The sequence below is a fragment of the Numida meleagris genome, chromosome 11 (assembly GCF_002078875.1).
Source record: "Numida meleagris isolate 19003 breed g44 Domestic line chromosome 11, NumMel1.0, whole genome shotgun sequence".
Taxonomy (NCBI): domain Eukaryota; kingdom Metazoa; phylum Chordata; class Aves; order Galliformes; family Numididae; genus Numida; species Numida meleagris.
The window spans coordinates 3,339,045-3,361,493 of NC_034419.1; the positions used below are offsets into that span (position 1 = coordinate 3,339,045).

At 43.8% G+C, this 22,449-nt stretch overlaps 1 protein-coding gene across 1 annotated transcript; it reads left to right on the plus strand.

Annotated features, from left to right (window-relative positions):
• On the plus strand, positions 1,998-22,243 carry LOC110404880. The gene is made up of 4 exons (XM_021409647.1): positions 1,998-2,148; positions 2,415-2,685; positions 17,220-17,345; positions 17,456-22,243. Exons 1-4 carry the CDS (start codon positions 1,998-2,000, stop codon positions 17,766-17,768), a joined length of 861 nt encoding a protein of 286 aa, XP_021265322.1. The 3' UTR covers positions 17,769-22,243.

The window sequence follows — 22,449 nt, forward strand, 5'->3', positions numbered from 1 at the left end:
ATCCAAACTATAAGCTATTGAATTGGCATCCATCATCCCCTCCCTTCTGAAGTGTCCTTGAAGTTCCTCCTCTGTTTCAGCAGTGTGAAAATTAAGCTGTAGTTTGTGAAAACAACGTGGAGCTGAAACCTGAGAAGTAGTGTCTGACAAGTACAATTCATTATTAGATGGTTCAGACTTAAGGCATGCATAGTGCCAAAGAGGTGATTATGTGATCTCTGCTCCTTCTAATTACTTTGACAAAGCAGATCACCTCCACTATGCCTATATTCCCCAATATAAACAGGAAAATGAGGAGGGATTTAGAGGAATACCCAAACCTGAGATAACGTGTAGTGAATTTAGGAAAAAACAGAACAGAAATGGTCCTAAGCTCCAAAACAAACTGGAAGTGTTGAATTAGAGGACGTTAGTTGGAGCTGCTATGATAAAGCTGCGTGCCTTATCTTGCGGCTTTATTAGAATCCAAGCAATACTGCAGTAAAAGAAAGAGATATCCTAAGACAGTGAAGACTGTCATGTATTCTCTGTAAAAAGTAAGCTGGCTTCTAAAGCTGTCAGAAATTAAGTATATAATATATGTTTTCACGGGAAAAGATTTTCATAGGCAGAAGAGAGCAAAATGAATGTTGTTCTGTCTCCTGTTGTTTATCACAGTGATAAACAGCCATGTGCTTTTGCTATTTCACCATCGTTTTAAAGTCAGTCCTAGAGGCTGAATATCTTCAGATACTGTTCGTGCTGCTCTGCAGTTATCAGTCCCAGCTGCAGTAGCTGCCCAGCTGTGGGTGTTCTGATGAGAAGAGTCATATGCTGGGAGGTTGTCCTGTGTACACTCAAACCCAGAGCTCTGCTCTGGGATCCTTAATGTTTGGCAAGGTGTGGTTGGGCAGGGAATTGTATCTTTCTGTGAAAACAGTTCATGGGACATCATGTTTTTATGCAGCATGGAATTAATAGTTGAATGTTTGCATGCACTGAGTAAGAATGCACAGCTAATGCTCTTCAAATGGTACTCCAATCATCTGCTTTAAATGATTAATAAGCACAAGCTGAAAATAGCTCCAGATTTACCTAATGCTTGCATGATTATTTTTGTAAACACTCCGTTCAGGTTTTCTTTGCCATCTTTCCAAGCATTGTTAAAACAGAGATGTGGGCATTTTTGGTGAGTGTTTCTCAGTTTGATCTTCATGGTGACACAGAGTGATGTGGCGGGGAAAGCACCAGAGATGCTGATGTGCAGCTGGCAGTCAGTGTGTGGTTTGAGATCAGATGAGAAAACCAATGTAGCCACTTGCAGAATAGTTAAAGGTCTCTCTCTCTTTTTTTTCCCCAAAGGTAGAAACTGAACTTTGTGAGAACCACAGACTTTGTGTTTTGCTGACTAGATGGCGTGAAATTACCGCAAAGATATGGTTACGGCTTCTCTTAGTCTCAAACAAACTGGAAATAGCTTTAAGAGACATGGAGGGCCTGGTACCTGTGTGCTATTGGCTGGCCTACTTTTCCTAAGTCCTTTCTGAGATAAGGGTAAGGCTGGAATTTAAATGGTGCTGAAGCCAAGATAGAAATCAGAATATAATTAACAGTGTATCACCTGTCCAACAGCCCAGGCTGGCCTGTGTGGCTATTCACCAACAGAAAGGTGGAAGATTTCCAGTCGGCAGGTGTTAGGTGATGGGTATGAGTCCTTCATCCCACAACCGCACCACCGAGCAGTCTTGTTTCTGCTCTTCCAAATATGCTCCAATTCAGCTCACCCCTTCAGCTGTTTGGTAACTGCTTTAACTCCTGTGGTAGAAAGACCATATAGCCCAGCACAACTTCTAGGAAATGTAATCTATGTTTAAAAAAACAAAAACCAAGGTTTTGTTGAAAACCCAACTTCTATTACTCTGGAAATGTTTCTAAGATGTGGGTCTGTTGAAGAATTTTGAAATCTACATAGATTTTTTTTTTTACCAGAGTCTGTACAGACTGGTTCTGTATACCATATGTCACCTGTACCTCGTGCCCCCTTCCCCGCGTGCCACACTACCTGCGTCTCTTTGACAGGTGCTGTGTCCCGGGGCCGGGTTCTCCTTCCCTCAGCGTTCGGGGTGAGGCCTGGGCTTCGTGTCTTCTGGAGAACAGCGGGAGCTAGGGGTACGAAGGGTACAGAAGGCTTGGGGTCCGTGTGCCGCTGACGGATGCCCTGCAGCCCCTCTCGCTGAGGCGGGGGTCAGACCCACCCGGGCAGTGCCCCGACACGGTGCGAGAGGCGAATCCCAGCGTCACGCGGAGGGCGCTGCCCGCACCCCTCAGGCCGCCCCTTCGCCCGCGGGGGCTTCCGCGCCTGAGGTGGGGGCAGCGCTGCGCGCCCCCTGCAGCTGCGGCGGAGCCGGGCGCCGCGCCGGCCTCTCCCCGCTGAGGGGAGCCCCAGCCCCGCCGGGGAGGCTCCGCTCCGCTCCGCCGGGGCCGGCAGCTCGGCAGGGAGGGGAGAGGCGCTGCCCGCCCCCCCGGGGCTTCCCCGCGCGCCGCGGCCCCGCTAAGTCTGACGGAGCGCCGCAGCGCAGCGGCCAGGCGCAGGAGGGAGGCGCCGCGCGGCCCGGCTCCCCGCGTGCCGCCGCTCCGGGGACAGCGGCCGCCTCCGCGCTCCCGGCTGCTCCGCTCCGCTCCGCTCGGCTCCTCCGGCCGGCTCAGGTAGGAGCGGCAGCGCGGCGCGGGGGTGGGCTGCGGGGAGCGGCGACCCGCGGGGGCTGCCTCCGCGCTGAGGTGACCTTGAGGCGCGGGGGACGGCGGGGCGCGAGATGCGGCTGAGGGATGCGCTCGGGTTGTGAATGGGGACGGCGGCTGCCGGGGCTCGAGGCGGCAGCGGGGCGGGAGGGGGCGGCGGGCGCGGGCGGCCGCGCTCCCCGGGCCCGGCGCGCCGAAGGGAAGGGGCTGCTGCGCGCTGCCCGGCGGGGTCGGGGAGGGGACGCCGTGCTGACGGGCGCGTTGCCGGTCAGGGGACGCGGGTGCCTTCCCGCAGCCGCAGGGGACGGTGAGCTGCGGGGAGCGGCAGCCCCGCGTCTCCGGTGGCGGAGAGCTCCGGGACGGCGGGGCCGGGCTGCGCTTCTCCCGTTTTCCCGCGGGGCTGAGCGCGTGTCACGAGCAGCAGCAGCGCAGCGCAGCCCCGCGGGCCGCCCGCAGCGGGAGCAGCGCAACGCCGCCGTCCGCCGCACCTCTGGGGGCCCCGCGCCGCCGGGGGTGGAGGAAAGCTCCCTCTCGCTCAATTGAACTGTCAGAAAGTTTTCTCATTTCCGTTTGTTTCTTGTTGATCGCTTTTACTTGTGGTTTTTTTTTTTTTTTTTCCCCTTCTCCTTATTGTTGTGGTGTTTTATCACGTGGCAGCAGTATAACCTAATTCTGTGCCCGTGCTTGCTTTTCTTTTACGGCGGTGTGGTGTTTGGCGAGCGCAGGTACCGAGGTAAGGTGCCGGGAGGGGGACAAATGACAGCCAAGGCACAGAGCAGGGCTTTGCTGCTGCTGAAATAAAGCAAAACGTAAGTTTATAAACAGCGTGGAAGTTAACAGTGCTGTAACTCGTCCCCCAACGAGTGCTAAAAGATCTCTGAAGGCACAGCGATAGCTGCTGGGGGTGCTGCTTGGTGAGCCGGTCCTCGAGGCGCAGCGAGGCCGGGCTGGTGGGAGCTGTGGCCTGCGGGCACTGCCTGCACGGCTCCGTGTAGCTGTGCTGTGCGCCCTGCAGTGCAGCCCGCCTGCCGTGGGTGTTCGTGGCTCTGCGCTGCGTGCGCCCTGTGCCTTGCTGGTGGCTCGGTGTTCTTCAAAACGACTTTGTGAGCTAACGAGTTCCATCTTGGTGGCGAGCATGGCTGCAAGCTCTCCCTAGCACAAATGAGCGTGTGCTGCCTGCTTAGTTTAGTGTCAATATTAACAATTTAACATCGAATGAAATTAATATTTGGTTTAGTTTTATAACGCTGAGTATTATTTTACCTCTGTTTTGCATTCAGTATCATTACCGGTGTTGACTTTTGTTCGTGTTCTATAAATGCAGTGCTACAAACTCAGTTCCCAAGCGACTGAATCCAAGCTATTGGATCCAAGTTCCTGGTGTGTCTCCCTATCCAAACCATAACCATTCAGTTGCCTATTTCCTGATTACACTCAGTTGATTTTTATTATTTTTGACTAGTTCTGTAGGATAGTTAATAAACTACATGTCGTTCTGTGGTGCTGTCACCTTACTGGGATTTGTTATGAGGGGGGTAGTGAGTAGAGCAAATGGACCATTACAGTGCCTGCTGGTTTGTTCTGGTCCTGGTGTCTTGAGGTGCCTCAGGATACCCGCTGTGTCCTGGCACCCTGCTTCAGAGGGCTGCAGGTCTCCTCTGCGTCCCACATCACGTACTGGACACAGCGTGGCACCTTGGGTAGTGTTGGTTACCTGTTTGGAGGGAGCTGAGCCGGATGTGGTGCATTTGTCTGATTCCTTACGCTTCGTTAGCTGAGAATAAAGCGCTGCAAATCAATTACTGCAGCACCTTCAGTGTTGGGACTGGAAGGTGGGACTGTTTGCCTGTACATAATCCTCTGGGTGCTGGCTTAGCGTTTATCTATGTCAACAAAAAAAGTATTTTCTGGTTACTTGCTCATAACTTTATTTTAAGTATAGAAAGTGAGCTAAAAAAACTTTGCTGGTATGCGAAAACATGCGCTGTAACTGCAGAATAGTGCAAGATGATGAATGCAGTTGTGGAAAAATCTGTGTTGACCATGAGGAAGAAGCAGAGTAATTAGACAAGAGTTAAATAATCTGGTGATAGTCTGATGGGAGATGATAGCGAGGGAGAGAATCAGGAATGGGAAGAAAGTTCACATCTAAACAGAGCTGTGTGGCTGCTGAAATCTTTTAAAATAAACATCTGAATGGAGCTCGGGCTCCCAATAAAGCTTACCATCGGAATGTGTGTCAGATAAACTCTAGAACTCTGCTTCAAAACAAAGCTAAGTATGAAAAGCCCGAAGATTACTTTCAATCTAGAGTATTTCTTTTGTGAACAGAAGCGACAAACGCGGACAGTAGTTTTTTAGAAAAAATCTAAAATCTTTGAGAAAGGAAAAGGGAACGTGGAGAAATAATATTTACGTGTAATAGGATAATAAAGATGACAGTAATTTATGTAATGGTGGCTGAGATTGGTGTTGGTCTCAGTATATTTGGGTTACAAAATTACTCCAAATTGTCAGTGGAACTGGAAGGACTTCTTTTTCTTTAAAGTCTGATCTGAATCGTGTTTCGCCTTTCACAAATGGAGTTATTTAATACTGAAATATTTCAAACTTCCATTTAATAGACGTAACCAACTCTTTTCCCTTCGCTGTATCTGATATAGTCTATCCTACCTGATGTGTTAACTGTGATTTTTCTGTGTCCCCCTGCGTGCCTCACACGGAGCTGGTTTTGGTGTAATGGCCTTGTCTTCACATATTTGGAACCTCACATTGAGAATTCTTGAATATTTTGGAGCACATAAATAAAATAGCTGGTGTGCTGCAGGGACGCCCTCCGCACACTGGAATGTAAACCTAGAAGGCTTTACATGTTTCTCGGAGGCAGAAGCTGCTATGTGTTTAACACGTACAATAGCAAATGTATTTGGGAGGGCTCCTTGCATCCCTGCATTCCCTGCAGGGAAATCCATCAGCTGCGGAGAGCCGGGGCTCCTCCCATCGCTGCACACAGGTGGGTGCCCTCAGCCCCAGCTGCCACTCTCTGTGCACTCTGTTTCTCTGTGTTCCACTGTTTCTCTCCTGTAGTCTGCAGGGCTCGCAGTGCTGGCAGGTTTTGTGGTCTTCCCATTGTTCCTATTTCTGAGCCATCCGTGCCCACAGCTGCTCGGCTCCCTGAAGCTGCCATGTGCAGAAGGCTGAGTGCATGTGGAGTTGCTGAATGAGAGCAACAACAGTGATACCGTGTATGAGGTAGCAGTGGTCAGTACAGGAATCTTTGTTTCCACAGTGAGTTTATTCATTGTATGGTGAAACGCCTTTAAGAAGTAATAGCACTGGGGTTTTCAGAGCCCAAACTGGTTTCATTCATTGGTGCTTCTTGTGAAGGAGGTGTTTGCCCTGCCACTTGTCGCAGTCAGTTGTATACATGGTGTGTGGTTATATGGAAAGCATTGTGTGGGCTGGCAAATTACTCAAGGAAGGGTTGAATTTGATTGTTGAAGTGGGGAAAGGATTCAGAGCTGCAAGGCTGGAGCAGGCTTCCCCTGTGCACTGTTTTACAGTGCAGAAGCCAGGGTCACCTTGAGGCTGTAGTTGCTGAACATCTGTACTGGCAAGGCTGCCCATGGCAGGGGGCTGGAACTGGATGATCTTCTAAGTCCCTTCCAACCCAACCGTTCTGCGATGCTATAAAGATATGATTGCATTCAGCAGAATGTATAAAAGTAGTCTGTCCAGCATTTCAGTTTTTATTGCAGGTGTTTTCTTGATATTTAAACCTTTTAGTAATACTATTATTGTTTAACAGGCTAATAACAAAAGAGGATTGAAGTAGTAGTGAACTTGTTTGGGGGAAATGTTCTCTGTGACCTAAGCTGGAAACTCCCAACAGGTTGGTGGGTTCCTGGAGAGTATTTGCAGAAGTGTCTTAAAAGGTTTCTAAGCAGGAGCTTTAAATGAGGAGATTTATGATAATCAAGAGCAAAAATACATCCTTTGCTATTGGGAGATTCCTTAGCAATTTTATTGATAGCAACTGCTGAAGCTTATGATAAATTCATTTTACTTCCCAAAACGTTGGAGATTTTTGGTTCTTTATCATCTGAGGAAATTGTTCTGTGTGTTTTTCGGTGCTGGCAAACAGTTGCAGAAAAAGCAAAATTCTGGCTTTGAGAATAAAGTTACACCAAAAAACTGATCAGTGGCAGTGTTGGCTGCATATACAGCTATTCTACTGCATCCAAGTTTGAGTCTTAAGTTCAAATTTAGCTTTAATGCAGTAGTTTTATTCTACAAGATCTACACATGTTTACGAGCATTTTCCTAGCATGTAGGATATTTAACTTCAACTCAGTTTTTGTGGATTCAAAATACAGGACTGCCATGAATTCTGGTCTCTATATACTAGAAAGTAATTACGTGAAGACAAAAGGTAAACTATCTGGAAAAGATCTATGCCGCATTATTGGGTTCTTCATAATTAAGTAATTACTGAGTATCCAAAAGACTGACAAAAAGCAAGCCCACCTTTGTTTAAATGTGTAAATGACAGAAAATCATTCTGGAGAAGGTAGACTGATTCTTAGTGAAAGATTAAATACTCTGAAAAATGCACGTGTTATGTCCTGTAGCCTTTCTGTCAAGTGCTGAGGAATTTGAAAGAAATAGGAACAAGAAAATGCCCGTATGGTCTGTGGAGTTTGTTTCCTCCAGAAAATAGTTTTATTGCTATTTGTCTGGCCCAACACCATTCACTGCCAATTTTTTTTTTGGCTCTGCTAATGCTTAATGCCCCCCTGCCATATGAGATGACAGGAGAGAGTTCCTTTTATTGTGAATCTCTTTTTTTTTTTTTGACTTTCTTAAGAGTGGAGGAAAACGGACAGGCTAACTTCATGTGACATTCCTGCTCTATTCCCGGCATGACATAAGACTTCCTGGAAAACACCATCGTGGTGTTTGTTACAGCCTACAGCCGCCTCCCAGCAGCAGCCCGGCTGGAGCTCTCCTTTGTCCTTTTCCTTGGTTTCTGGATTTTCACTACCTTTGCTTCCACTTCACTTTGGAACAATTTCTTCAATATATGAGGTTTTATTTTGTAGTTTGCTTTTGTCCACTTAAGTATCGAGGATGACGCGGAACCTACTGACTACTTTGCAAGCACTTGGCTAAGGTTTGTTGCTGTGTACATCTGGCTGTACTACAGAATCATGTGGAACCACAGAACCGTAGGGTTGGAAGGGGGCTCTGGAGATCCTCTAGTCCAACCTGTATTCTTGCAGTGTGCCGTGTGAGATTATATTCCATTGACAGGGTATTTTAGGAATTGCTTTTAATTTGTGCCAGATTTTTTAGAAGAAACTGCACCCCCATAGGCTGCAATTTCGTATTAGTCCTATGAAAATACCACACTGGGCAGGTACTGAAGGCCTTATGGTAGCCAGTATATGTTGTTGATTACTGCTTTTCCCTTCTTTAGAAGGCTGGCTATCATATAAAAAAAGACATTTCATGACTTTGACACTTGGTTATTTCCTGGACCCGATCCTTTTAGGTGCTCGTGTGACAATTTAGCTTGTTTCCGCATCTTCCTGGCTCTAACAGAGAGGTGGATTGTTTGCAGTTCCTCGACTCGTGCTCTATTTGAAGTTGCATATTATTTTTGCCTCTTTGCAGTCCTCTGGGGACTCTACCCTTCCTTGGTGCATTACTGAATGTAATAGCTAATGGTTGGGGATGGCTTTGGGTAATTCCTGAAGTCCTCTGCAGGGAACTTTGTCATGCCCTGTCAAACTGACTGTGTCTGGCTTCCCTCAGTATCTTTTAACCTCTTCTTTTTCCTTCATGCCGGTAGTCCTGTATTCTTGGTAGAATTACTTTTGATTTTTTTTTTTCTTTGTAAGGATAATAAAGACATTACAAGAACATGAAGGAAGCACCGAATACTTCAGCTTTCTCTTAACCATCCGTTATTTTCACTCCTTTCCCGTTAAATCCCAGAACCTTTGCTTACCTTTGTCTCCCTTTCCTTCTGCTGTATTAACAGATCCACCTTTGGTTGCCTTTCTGTGTCCCTCATTAGTTGTTGATCCTTTTGTGTGTCAGCTCATCTGGATCATACCTGAGATGGTTGTGCCGTTCTTTTCTGCGTCTTCTTTGTTAAACGCTCTTGTTTCACCTTTTGCACAATCTCTTCTGATAGTCAAAGACCTTGAAGACTCTGGATGTAACAGCAAATCATCTCTTACAATGCTTCTTGTATTTCCTCTGCATTGGGATTGTCTGATGTGCTATTTTATACTGGCTTTGTTAATGACTGTCAGCTTTCCTGAACTCCTGGGTTCTAAGACCGTCTCTTCGGGAGATGTTACAGTGATTTGATGGAGTCTGCTGAAGTTGCTGCCCTGAATTTCACTTCTCTTTTTGTGCTTCCTTCACATCTTCCATCTAATACAGTAGTGAATTCTCTCGACTTGTGATAGTGCTTACTGGAAATACGTTGCTGCCCTAAGATCTCACTCGATGCTTTCCTGTTAATCAGAATAAAATGCAGCTGCAGCTTTGGTAACATCTTCCATGTTGGTACCTTCATCTCGTTAGCCCAGCTCCACCTTGATAATGAAATGTGCTTCCTGCTCAGGGAAGTGGCCTGACAGGATGAGAGACAGTGCTGGGTGGGCAATGGCTGGGGCACGGCACAGGGGCAGTAAGGCTGCCTGTGGATTGCTTGCTTCGTTAGGCAGTGCTTTCTTTCTTCATACAAATTGCTTGGCTTTGCTGGGCTATTGTTTTGGATTAATAATTAAACTCCTGCAGTATGTACTTGCCCCGCGTGTTTCAAGGGTTAATTCATTACTATTTGTAAAGCTACTGAGTGTTTTGGATGGAAAGTAGTATTGTAAGTGCAAGGTAATGCAAGATATTTCTGACGTTACTCAAAAAGAGTGTTAAAGCCACTTAAATAAGGGTGAAGTGTGTTGGTTTCTAAACAACCCAGACTCTTCTTGTGAAAACACCAGTATTCTTGGTGTTTATCTTGTGGGCTCTGTGCAGAGAACCCGTGTATATCGAGTAGAAGAACCTGCCTGCAACAGAAAACTCTTTCAGTTACAATTATTTCCTGCTCATAGGAGGAATATCCCACTTGTAAGCTTAGCACAAAGTCATGCATTCTTGTCAAGAGACTGTTTCCAAGTTGCATTAAGGGCTTGATTGTCAAATAAGTTACAGATAACACAACAGAAATATTTAAAGTGTTAAGGGCAGGATTTTTAAAAAGGGGAGGAATGGAAGCCAAATGCAATTTAAAGTCCTTTTGGCTTGTCAGCGAGGTTTGTGCATCCAACATCAATTGGGTGTTTTTGAAAATAGCACTCTAAACTGGTGGCTAATAGAGCTCTTCCCATTACAATGGTAAAAGCGGCTTATAAGTCACCATTAATAATTCAGCTGAAGATCATTGGAGTCTCATTCAGTAACTCCTGAACAGGATGAAAAGTTTCTCTCATTGATTTCAGTGGCTTTGGGCTACGTTGCAGGGGTGCTCTGATGAAATAATGTGTTTCTGTGGAAAACTTTTCCCTTTCAGTGCAGCTGGTGGCCAAGAATGAAAGTCTTAAGTTACAGGAGAGGCTGGTGATGGAGTCTTTGATGCCGTTTACATACGGGTAGGTAGAGGGATGTGTAGGACCCCGTTGTGTCGAGCGCAGGAAGAATCGGGCACAGGGCGTTGCTGTGGCAGCTGCCCTCCGCAGAGGCTCAGCGGAGGATTTGCACGGGAGAGGAGTGGCAGGTGGGCGAAGCAGGAGCTGCTGCTGTGCAGCGTGGGCTCTGCGTCAAACGTGACAGCGGAGCCGTGCTGCTCCCACAGCCCTCCTCCTTCAGCACAGCCGCGTCTGGTGCCGCAGCCTTCGCTGTTCCGCGGCAGCAAGGAGCTGGCTCTTTCATCCTACCTGCTCTCTCTTTGTCTTTTACTGTCTGCCTCTCCTCTGTCGTTTTCTCTCTCCTTCCATTCCCCAAAGAAACCTAGATGAGTCCTTTCCTCTTAAACCATTTGAACACCTGAATGATCTTATATATGCTATTGCTTTGAATGGAAATATGCCTTTCACATCTGTTTTAAGTGAGGAATGTCAATTTAAACCTACCAATTTGTTCTAGCCACATTTTCAGTCATCCCAGGAACACAGCACTGCGTCTGGATAATCTGTGTTTAATACAAGAAATAGAAGCCCTGTGTATGTATTTGTGGGGACATACAGTCTATAAAAGAACAGCAGTGGATCACTGGCACTTCTAATAAAGCGAACGTGGTATTTAGAGATTTCTAGGGAGATGCAGAATTTTTGTTATCACATCACTATCAGTGAGGAGAAATTGGTTAATGGAAGCAAATGTTTGTAAGAATGTATTTGTTAACCCTGAAGGATGAGCTGATAGCCTCTGCCATGGAGAGAGGTTTTTCTGAATGAATACACTCAGAGCCTGGTGTTGAACTGGAAGTTGTTTGGAAGTATTTGCCTTCTCGGAAAACTACTTGTGGCTGTTTGCTGCCAGCCTCTCTGCAGCAGCAATGGGTGCACAGCACTGATGTCTGCTCAGGTTGAACGAAGCTCTGCTTCAGACGTGCTCCTGCCTGAGTTTGCCTATGGCGCAGTGTACTGCACACTGAGGGACACCTGGCAAGCTGAACGGAACCCTTGCAGGTGTGCACATTATTGTTTAGTTCCTGTATGAATGCCTCCATGATGTGGGGGGGAAAGCTTTTTCAACCTGTTGTTATACATGACTTCTGGCTTCAGAAGTCCCAGCAATTCAGTCCAATTTTTTTTTTTTTTTTGCTTATTCTTCTGTAAATGAGGCTTAAAAGTGATGAGATCAGTGAAGCTTATGATAACTACCCTGATTTTTAAACCTTGGACTTCTGGAATAAAATCGTGTCCCTAAATGATTTTCTTTACCATGGGAAAGCATACAGAAGGAAAAGCCATAGGATGACTGTAAGTGTTGAACAATAAAACCAGAACAAAAAGCTTTCTATAAATAGTAAGACGGTCCCAGTTCAGCAAAGTACTTAAGCATATGCCTAAATCCTTCCTTGTTCGGCAAAGCACTTACATGTGCATTTGAATTCTGCTGAAATAAAGCATTAAATATCAGGCTTAAGTGCTTTGTTGAATTAGGGGCTGTATCTACACAGACAGACCTGGGGAGAAAGATAGTTTTCTTCATGGGAAAATGGTATGATGCAGCCATTGTGGGGTAATATCTCGTGTGAAATTTCTGGCATTGTGCACGGACCGATTAACTTGGAGAACAGCTGGACATTAAAGCGGTAGAGAGCCTTTGTGTTCTGATAGTCCCTAAGGACAGTTTTTGAGGGGGATCCTGTCCAATAATTCCTTAAACAGCTGGGAGTTCACTCTCTTGAAGTTTGTGCTTTGCCGCCATGTTTCTTGAGATCAGAAACTCCACCAGGGCATGGTCACTGCTGCCCAGACTGCCTCTGATCTCAGCCTCTTCAATGATCTCCTCCACACTGGTGAGAACCAGGCCTAGTAATGCTTCACCTCTGGTTGGTATGCCCAATAACTGGACAAGGAAGGTACCCTCAGTGGTCTGTAGGAGTCTCCCGGGCTGCTTGCAGCTCACTGTGTTGTTTTCCCAGCAGATTTCCATGTGGTTGAAATCCCTCATCACTGCAGCTGAAGCAAGAAGGCCTTGTAAGAGGCTCCCCTTAATCAGGCAGCTTGTTGGCAGACCCTGACCACCAGATGTCCTTTATTGGTCTGGTCCCTAATTTTAACCCACCAGCTTTCAACCTGATCATGGCTCTTTCTCAGGGGCAGCTCTTTGCAGTCAATCCACTTCTTAACATAAAGGAAAACTCCCTCCCTCCTCTTGCCTTGCTGTCCCTACTAAAAAGCTTGTGGCCTGCTGTCACAGTACTCCAGCTGTATGATTCAACCCATCGTGTTTCTGTGATATCAGTTAGCTCATAGTTTTCTAGTTGCACCACAGTTTCTCTCTCTTTCTGCTTATTTCCCATGCTGCGTGCATTTGTAGAAGCGCTACCACTGGGCTGTTGGCCATGTTACCCTCTTGGAGGAGCCCTCCCCAATTCCTCTGGGAGAAATCTGAGGTTTTCCCCTGCTGCTTCCTAATGTGACAGTGTTCTCCGGCTCTTCTCTGTAACTCACAAGTATATCCTCTTCCCCTGTCAAGTCTAGTGTCAAGCTCTGGTGATCAGCCTGGCCGGCTTGCTGCCCGATATATTCTTGCCTTTCCTGGTCAGTTGTGTCCCCCCCCTTTTTTTTTTGGATGTATGATAAACCCCTATCCTGAAAAGCACTGTGTAAGAATGGTTAATTCAAATATTATATGTTTGAGCTGATTAAAGAAATTCTAATCTGGATCTTTACATAGGAAGCTTCATAATTTAAACCAGATCAAGTCTATAAAGTCGTAATAAGCTCATGTAAATCTCCCCAGTGTAATAAAGTTGAAATATTTCAATTGAACAATTAAAAAGCCCTGTAAATATTTGAGTGAAAGTCTCTTGTTGCTTTACATTCTATTTGATTAGAGCAGATATAGCTTTGAAGAAGTGCCATTTTGATCTGATTTTAAAGGTCAACTGTTAGGTATCGTGGTTAATATCAAAATGCTCTTTTACTTCATCTGCTGCATTTGGCACTCTGAGTTAGAGCGAGCTCTATCTGTTTTGAATTTGAGACTGCATGAATGGCAATTTCTGCAGCAGGGATCAAACTATCCGTTAGAAACTGGATAGAAATAAGACCAGTCTGTAGAATGATGTATCGCTTCTTTTAAAATTAATGAATTTATACTATGTGATGTAATTAAGTAGGTTGGTAGATAAGAAACTAATGAGCTGATCTTCGTGAGACGTGCAGATGGGTTAACTTTCAGTGGGTTATTGCACTGGAAATAACAGATTGGATTGGAAATAAGCTGACAGAGTGTTTGATGAAATGTACGTGTAATGAAGTGAGCCAGTTGTGCAAAATATAAGTTCCTCGCAAGCTTCCTTTTCAGAACACTGAAATATGTTTAGCACTTTTAATGAAACACTCAGGAGCTGTTTTGTTAAGGTAGCACGGCAAGTAAGCTCTGACATTACTTACTCCAGTTATGGTGCCAGAGATACTTAAATCTTGCTTCCAGGAAAAGGAAGGATATTTTAAAGCTACGTATCAAGCACCGTTGCTAAATTTAATTAGCTAAAAATCTTACAAGTCTTTGTTTAAGACAAAAATTTGAAGAAAATGAATGGCCTTCTGTAACTGTTTGGAATTCCATTTTTCAACGGAGATAGGATTTTGATATGCACAGGAGGATACTGTGAGTGAAATTGTCATGGATGGAAACAACTGCACTGTACACTAAACTCATAAGAGAGAAGCAGAAAGGTGTATATTGATATAATGTAGCGATTTAACAGTGACTTAACCAAATTGGAGACGAGTGGATATGCTTGATCACTTACTGCATAGAGGGTAGGTTTAAAAACACACATTGACAAGACCCTCCCATTGAGTCAAGTGGGACAGAGTGGACCTCCTTGCTTTCTAAACTCCTTGAACCGTGGCGGTAAGGAGCCTGGGTGCAGCTGGACCCACCCCTAGTCTCAACCTTGGTCAACAGTTTATGCTAAGGGATCATACGTACACAATCATTCTAAGATATAATCTTAGCAAAGCTAACAAAGCTTACAATCAATCAAAGATGTGATCTTAGCAAAGCTAACAAAGCCTAAAACAAACTACTAGTCACTTACTGAGGATCTGTACAGGATCGGCACAGTGCCTTAACATCAAGGCACAAGGGATTTCTGCACAGGTGTAACCTCAAGCAGCATCCTCACTCAAGAGGAGATCAAATGGCAGCCCACTGCCATGCAAGAGAGCTTGAGGGGCTCTTGGGCTACCCGCTATTTATGGGATGAGATGATCAACTCACTGACAAACTGTGTATTTAGGCACATGCTCAGGTGTCCCTCAGCTGTTGGACCAGGTGGCTGCTATCAGTTCTTCCAGCCCTCTGGTCTGAGACAGATTTGAAGTTGTTCATCTGCCTTAGAGAGAGTGTTATCAGTACTGTTGGTCATTGCCTGCCTGTGCAAGGTCAGGCCCAAGGGGGAAGTTAGGGGTATAAAAGGAGGGTGAGGAGCACACCATCACAGCAATTGAACACAATCATGGTTATTAAATATTTTCTGGATTAAATAAAGGAGAAAGCAGAGGGGAAGCATGAACAATCATTCCTTCCTGTGGCATTCCTTCTGTGCGCTCCTCTGCAGAGAGCTTTCAGTAGATGTTATCCTAAGCTGGGCTTCATCAGCTGGATGCATTCTCCTCTTCCTCCACCTCTTTGGGAAATTGAAATCAAGCTGCATTGTGCTGCAGATCAGTAGTGAGTTGAGTGATCAACTTGCAGAGGCAGCGCTGACCTGGAAGCTTGGTTGTAAGGTTTCTGCTTTACCCCAGTGCAATCCCGTGGCTTTTTCCTAGATATTTCCTTTCTGCTTGGGGTGAACAGCAAGTGAATATGAGAGTAAGAGCGTCTGTCAGCTTAGAGCAATTCTGGTTTTTATTCCAAATACTTCAAGAAGGGGCGAGGCAGGTTTGCTTCAGCTACATTCATGTGTCAGCTGCTGTTTGTCTGTGATGGTCTCATGCTTTAACAGGATGATATTGATGGTGTCTTATCACATCCACTTTCCTAATTCTTATAACAGCAGGATCACATGCAATGTCAGGTACAGAAATAAAAGACAGAATGTCTTTGCCCTTACAAATTTTAAGTATTTTAAATGGCTTTGTTTGTTTTAATTCTCTCTTTTTGGGGGTACTGCAGGGTTAGTAAGGACTTGAAGTTCTTCTCAGATTAGTCCAGCTGTGTAAGCTTGCTGTATTCAACAACTTTACTGATACAAATGGCTGTTTCAAATCATTATAATGTAAATGCTTGTGTTTAAATAAAACATACATTAAGAAATATACTTCAGAAGATACTACTTACGTTGAATATCTCGGCCTAGGAATTGAACTGGTATCTTCTGCAAAGTGCTCCTTGTCTATAAATATTTGTGAAAGCTTGCCCAGCTATAAATAGGAAGGAAGGCCACAGGCTGAAGATGCGGTCTCAGAAGATGCCAGTTTCAGTGAGGAGGGTGCTAGCAGCGGGGCACACAGGCGTATGCTTTTTATAGATGAGTACTTGGCTGTGATGATGCAGGCAGAATTCCGAATTAATTAATTTAATTTGCTGTTCTCTGGCACAAGTTTTTCTATGCATCACCTTCATGATATGTGAGAGTTTCCTTACAAGTTGAGGTCCTTGGAATCAGATAATATTGCAGTGTGACCTTAGATATCTTTTTTAACTCTCCTTAAAAGAAAAGTCCTTTACAATTGCGCAGAAAATAAAATAGAATATGACCCAAACGTTGCTTTGAAAATAAACAAAATCTCAGTTTTGCTTACTTCCTTATTTTTGGAGAGGGTGACGTGATTCGTTTTTTTTTTTTTTTCCAATTTCTTGGTAATAGTGTCCAGAAGAAAATTCTGGGGCTGCTTTTGAAGCCAGACCTTGGCCACAGTAGTCAGCATTAATACAGTGTGTAACATTCCCCTTTCAGTGTTCAGTTGAGAGTGTAAAATAGCATTTAAACTCACTGGGGTAGAAGTGCTTACAAAAAGGAGTATCTAGTTGCCTGCACGTTAAAATCTATAGACATAGAATCTAATGATTTAAGAAAACAGGCTGAAAATGAAGAAATGACACAGTAAGTTTAAGCCTTGATATGCTCCATGGTGTCTTTTTCCTCAAATGGATTAGGAAATGAAGTAGTAGCCATCAGCCTTATTTTTTTTTTAAATGAACTCTTTCTTCAAGGAATTAAATGAAAGATCTGTTAGATAAGCTCCAACGTAAAGGTACCATGAATAAGGCATTCTTGTCAGCTATGTTGAGTTCCATTGTCCTTATTGAGTGAAAACTAGTGTTAGAATAAATCCTCCAAATACTAATTCAAATTGTAGACTTAAATTTAATAAGAGTCACCTTTGCTGCTAGACTAATTAAAATATATATTTGATATATGCAAAACCTTTTAGAGACTCGTGAGGTTATAAAATTAGGAAGTCATGGATGAGGGTGTTCTGTAATCTCTGTGCAGGCTCAAGAGCAATGGAGATACTGTCTGAGATAGGTATTGAGCACAGTGGTGGGGTGACTGGTGTGCACGTGCTACAGAACATGCCACCTGTCTCTGCAGACAGCAGAGTTCTGTGTGTCGTGTAGGTTTTTGCCATTAAAAAAAAAAAAATCCGGTCTCATGACTGCGTGAAGTGGATGAAAGCATAGTAAATCTATTCCCAGGGCTCTTCCATAAGAGTGCGGAGTTATGCTCAGAGGGGAAAAAGAGTGTTTTGTGACTGTATTTCTCATAACCCAGCTTGACTTCTCCTGTCTAGCCATGTTGAAAACTGGAAGAAATTCAGCGTTTGGGAAGCCAGGGTTGGATTGAGCGCAGGAGCAGATGGTTCTGTGACCAAGGGCAACTGGGCCCGGGCACGCAGAGGAAACTCTTTGACTACAAGGTATTTTATGGTAGAAATTAGGACAGATTTTTTTTTCCCCAGACAGAAGTTACCCCGCTAATTTCCAGTACTGAATAATAACAAGGATCTTGAAAACATTTTGTGTTTAGATTGGCTCAGTGTGAGAAAACTGAGCAGAAGAGGAAGCTGATGAGGCAAAGCCTCATGGTGCCTAAAGCTCCTGAGAAAACCCCACAGAAGCAGAGGAGAGTGGTAATGATTTACCTGCAGTTGTGCTGTCTTTTCCTGTGGAACGAAGATGACACACCGTGTAAGAGTCCTCTGTGGGGAAAATGGCAAAGAGAGCTGAATCCGTGCGTCGTGCTCGCAGTGCTGCATGTTTCTAGCTTTACCTCAGTTATGGTTTTCCATTGCTGTCAAGTGCGTGCTGTAGGCTGCAGACAAACTTGTAGCTGTGTTTGAATCAGCTGGATTTACTTGGTTGTGGGATTCGTGCTCCCCCTTTATCTGCTTTGCATTTCTCTCCTGAGAATCACTGGTTTACTTAGGTAGAAGTTTTGCTAGTCCTATAGCTTATGTACTTTCTCACAAGGCCATCAATGGACAAACAGGAGCTGAATACACAGGATAAGTTAAAAATTTACTGTCATGAACATTTTCTGCATTAGGGAACTTGAAACTAATATGGATAAATATGGTCATTTACTGATAATTAGTGCCTAAGATATATAATTGGCAAAACAATAATCTGAAAATAGCTACTGTTACCAAGGGCAATAATACTGTTAAACAGAGACATTGATAGCATGTGTCAAAACTGTTTTAATTTAAGTTGTCCTTTAGGAAACATCAGTATGTTATCCTTCTTTTGCCTTCCCTACCAATGATGTGACACTTTGAAGTTCCTATATAGATGCAGAGAAAAAACAGGTTAAGAATAGTAGGGTAGAAACGTAGCAAAGCATAGCGTACAGCAAAGGCTGAATGCATTTCTACACTCTGAAATATTAAAGAAATATAAATCATCTATTCATCTTAGTTCTAGGGGTAATTGAATCTCTGAATGAGAGAACTCTGAGTTAAGGACGCCGTCTGACTGATTTGCTCAGCATTTCCCAGCTGGGAGATAGAGAACCACACATCTCAGATGGCAATCTGTAGTCTTTCTTAACATGTCTTAAGACATTCCTTTCAGTTTCTGCTTTTCAGTATGCATTAAGTGCTTCTAATTTTCAGTTAAATTTATCTTTATTTAGCTGTTTTGAAAGATAAGCTATAAACATTTATAAGTTGTAATTATAGAGACTTTTCATTGCTGTATAAATAAAAGCTTTTGAACACAGACCCAAGAATTCTCCATGGAGTCAGTTTATTGTGTGCGTTAACTATAAAATTAATTTTCTGCTGAGTAATTGTAACAGGCTCAAAAGTGCAACCAATACAGACTTTGCATAGCGTCAAAGATTGTGAGAAACCTGGCGATGAGTTTTAGCAAAAATGCAAACTCTGATTTTCTTTATTACTGCTCTAGTCACATTGCTAATCCCACATCAGTGCTTCCCAGTGCTGCACAGCGTAATGGCAGAGAGTGGAAACAGCACATCTTAAAGTAACTGGTATGAATGAGAGGAGTTGTTATTTATACGAGCAGAGAAGAATCTTCATGAATATATCCAAACAAATCAAAAGCTTTATGAATTACAGTTGTCAAGTGTTGGTCCTTTGCAGCAATAAAGTTGCTTCTGGTAAGGTCTTTGTGACGCCACGCAAAGTATTGTGAGGAATATCAGTAATCACATCTCGGAAAAAGTTGACTCACCCAACTGGCGCTGAGGGTCTGTGGCTGCAGAGCACGCTTTCTCAGGAGGTGGCCTTCATCCAGGAGCCATTCTCCCTTTGGAGGCTTGCCCTTGAATGAACCCAAGGGCCCTGGGTCACTGGGAAGCCCAGGTGAGCTGCTTGCACCTGCGCTCCTTGGGCCAGCCACCCGTCACCAGGTGCTCAGCCATCAGGTCAGGCCCTGACGTAACAGTTCCTCCACACCAAGGCAGGGCCGTGCTGTTTGAAGAGTTCAACTGCAATAAGTGCTAGTGTTTAATACGTGAAAGATTTAGGAAAACCTAAAAAGTGATGCGTGTCTGTCTCTGCTGATTTTTCTGTACTCTCAGATTTGGCAGATAAATGTGTGTGCATACATGATATCATTTAATTACAGCTCTGAGTAAATGCTGAGCGTGTGCACGTACATAAACACATGCGCGCTGTCCTCAGTATCACTTAATTACCTTCCAGAGCAAACAGTCTTTCTGTTTTCTGTATCCTGGGGCACACAAGGAATGCTTTCTTCTTTTTTTTTGTTTTAGGGGCAGAAGGCTAAGTGTTTCTCTGAAAGATGTCTGCCCATATCTGACCCCTGAACAGAACACAGGAACATAGTAGAGATGACTGCAAAAACTAGAGCTAGTTTATTTCTCAACATGTAAATATCTTATATTGTGTGAGGTTGTTTTGTGAGTTTTCCTTGCATCCTGCTTAAGTACTAGATATATATGTATATAACATGATCATTACAAATTAGATATGGCCTTAGATGCTTTTATCCATAAATGATTAGAGGAAATGTACTGCATCTTTATTTTTCATAAGCGCACAAATACATCCATATATGTATACCCAGCTGTCCACTTTTCTTGTTCGAGTTCTTAAATATCTCTTTACAGTGTTTTAACAGTAAAAATAAAAGCCATCTAGCTCTTAAGAACTGAAATTAGCAGAGTGCCTTGGCTGCACAAAATAATTAAAAATATTTTTTTACCTAATGGTGTGGGGTTTTGTTGTTGCTTACGCTTATTCATGTACTTAATTCAATTCTAAAAGAATTAATACAAATGAAGCTGATATCAGGTGGCACAAAGGCTGAATTTTGCACAGATTTTAAAAGAAGCTTATAGCAGGCCTGTCTGTTTTCTAATTCCTGAGGTGTTATTTTTCAACTTACTTATTTTAATTGATATTTAACTGAAGTGTAGTTGGACGGTGTCTACAATTGGTTGTGCAAAATGAGACTTGAACATATTTGCTGCCATATTCTTCCAGAGAGCGGTAACTGACCTCAGACCTGAATGTTTCGTGCTCTCTGATATCAGCTCCCCAGGAGGGAGAGAAAAACAAGCTGATAGCTCGACGGCTGACTAACAGGCTGTCATTATTTTATTTGTATCTATCTATCTGCTCGCAGCCAGGCTGCTGATTCAGCTTCAGCTGAATGTTGTTTGGACTACTCAAGTGAGTAAAGAGGCCGCAGTCAGTCTACCAGTAGATAGATGTTTAAAGCAGAAAACTAAAAATAAAATGCAAACGTGATCACTAATTGGCATCCTGTTGGTTGGCTCAGCAAGACACTGCTGACACAAAAATAATGTTTATGCAGTGCTTGGGTACCACTGTAGTACAGATGAATACTAACTGAGCTGCTTGTGCATCTTTGGAAGTGGCCCTCTGCTTTTGGTTGGAGCACATCTGTGTGACAGCTGCCCGCTGCGCTGTGCCTCTCCTGCCCGTAAGTGGGAGACTTCAGCTGCATCTGTAGCCTTTCATCCGCGCTGAAATGTTGGTTATTTTCAGCATGCTAAACTGAGTGCAGAGGTACCAGTCGTTAAGGGAGGGAGGAGACTGCCAGAGAATGCCTCAGAAGAAGTTATACAAAGCAAACTTACTGCTGTTGTGGTTATTTTTATGTTTCTTCTTGAACCGTTTCCTCGGCCCGTGTTTTTTCCCTAGACCTTGGTAAGAACTTAGCGAAAGGTTTCTGTTGATAGCATCGAAAACAGGGAATCAATTACCCAGATTTCCCCGGAAGAAGCTGTGAAGCCTTTCTATCTCAGCCCGCTCAGCTTAAAAATGGAAGTCCTCTCTGTGAACTTGCAGTTTTATCTTAGAGAAGGTGAACACACCTGACTGCTGAAAGGCATCTCTTACCTATGCCCAGCAGCGAAGGTGCCAGCTGGTGGCACGTGTTAATTGTGTGGCATGGTAAGAATTTGGCTGTGCTGCCCAGCTCTGAGGAACACGCTTGCAGTCCACACTGAGCTAAAATCACTGTGAGTTATTTCTGAGCTAATGCTGGTAAATTTTGTGTTCTTTCATTTTCTTAGTGGCTGAACTAAATATTTTGCAAGAAACAAAACCAGAATCGAGCTGAAACAATAATTACCAAATTGTTGGCAAAACAATGCGTAAGGCTTTGCTTTTCAGACTAAAATATTTGCCAGCTCAATTAAAACTAAGTGTTTCCCAGATTTCATAATTCACCTAATTTGAAGGAAATGAAAACATTATAAAAACATTTTAACATGAAATATTAAATTGACCAAAGAGAAATATTTCACTTTGATTTCAAAATGAGATGTTTTATATTCTGGAATGTTTGTTCTGACTTTTTTTTTCCAGTTCAGCCTCTTGGTCAAGTACGACTTCAAATAATGATTAGTTTTGGTCCTGACCTCTTTCCTGCGCTGCCTCTCTCCCTCGCTATGCCTGAGACACGCTCAATTTTTCCTGCAGCTTGCTGGATGCATTATTACCGATCCCAATGACTTCTGCAAAATGTTCCTCTGCTGACTGAATGTCATTCGGAGCAATGACGTGAGGTTTTCAACTGTCTGCAGTTTGACTGCTCAAGAAAATCAGGCCATGTACTTCAGCCTGACTGCATGATAAGAGACGTGGACACCCCCTCGCTAAGTACTTAAAAGTTGGAGGATCTGACTTCTCTGTCCTCTTTTGTTCGTGTTCCAATTCTCGAGATGGATTAAAAATCTGAAGCATGTATTATTTTTAGGCTCATCAAGAAACGTTCACGTACATAATTCTGAACAGAGTGGAACCCTGCACTATGCCAGTAGCTTTTATCTAAAATAAATGCAGCTATTTCTTCATCCGGGGCATGTCTGGCTATCTGTTTGTTACAGTAGCTCTATGTGCTACATATAGTGTGTGTAGTAAAAGCAATATATGTGCTTTTATCTGATAAGTAATGTAAAAGCTTTTTTTAGTTTGTTTCACTGTGAGAAATGCTGCCGTCACAGACTTGGATTACAATTGTTTAACTTTGTGAAAAAACCAACACAAAAACTTAGTGAAG

Excerpts from the sequence above, each read along its gene's own strand:
- LOC110404880 (XM_021409647.1), top strand. The coding sequence starts at position 1,998 with ATGTCACCTGTACCTCGTGCCCCCTTCCCCGCGTGCCACACTACCTGC. Across the intron at positions 2,149-2,414 it reads GAGAACAGCGGGAGCTAGGG|GGGAGCCCCAGCCCCGCCGG; the intron begins GTACGAAGGGTA and ends CTCCCCGCTGAG. Across the intron at positions 17,346-17,455 it reads GGAAACTCTTTGACTACAAG|ATTGGCTCAGTGTGAGAAAA; the intron begins GTATTTTATGGT and ends TTTTGTGTTTAG.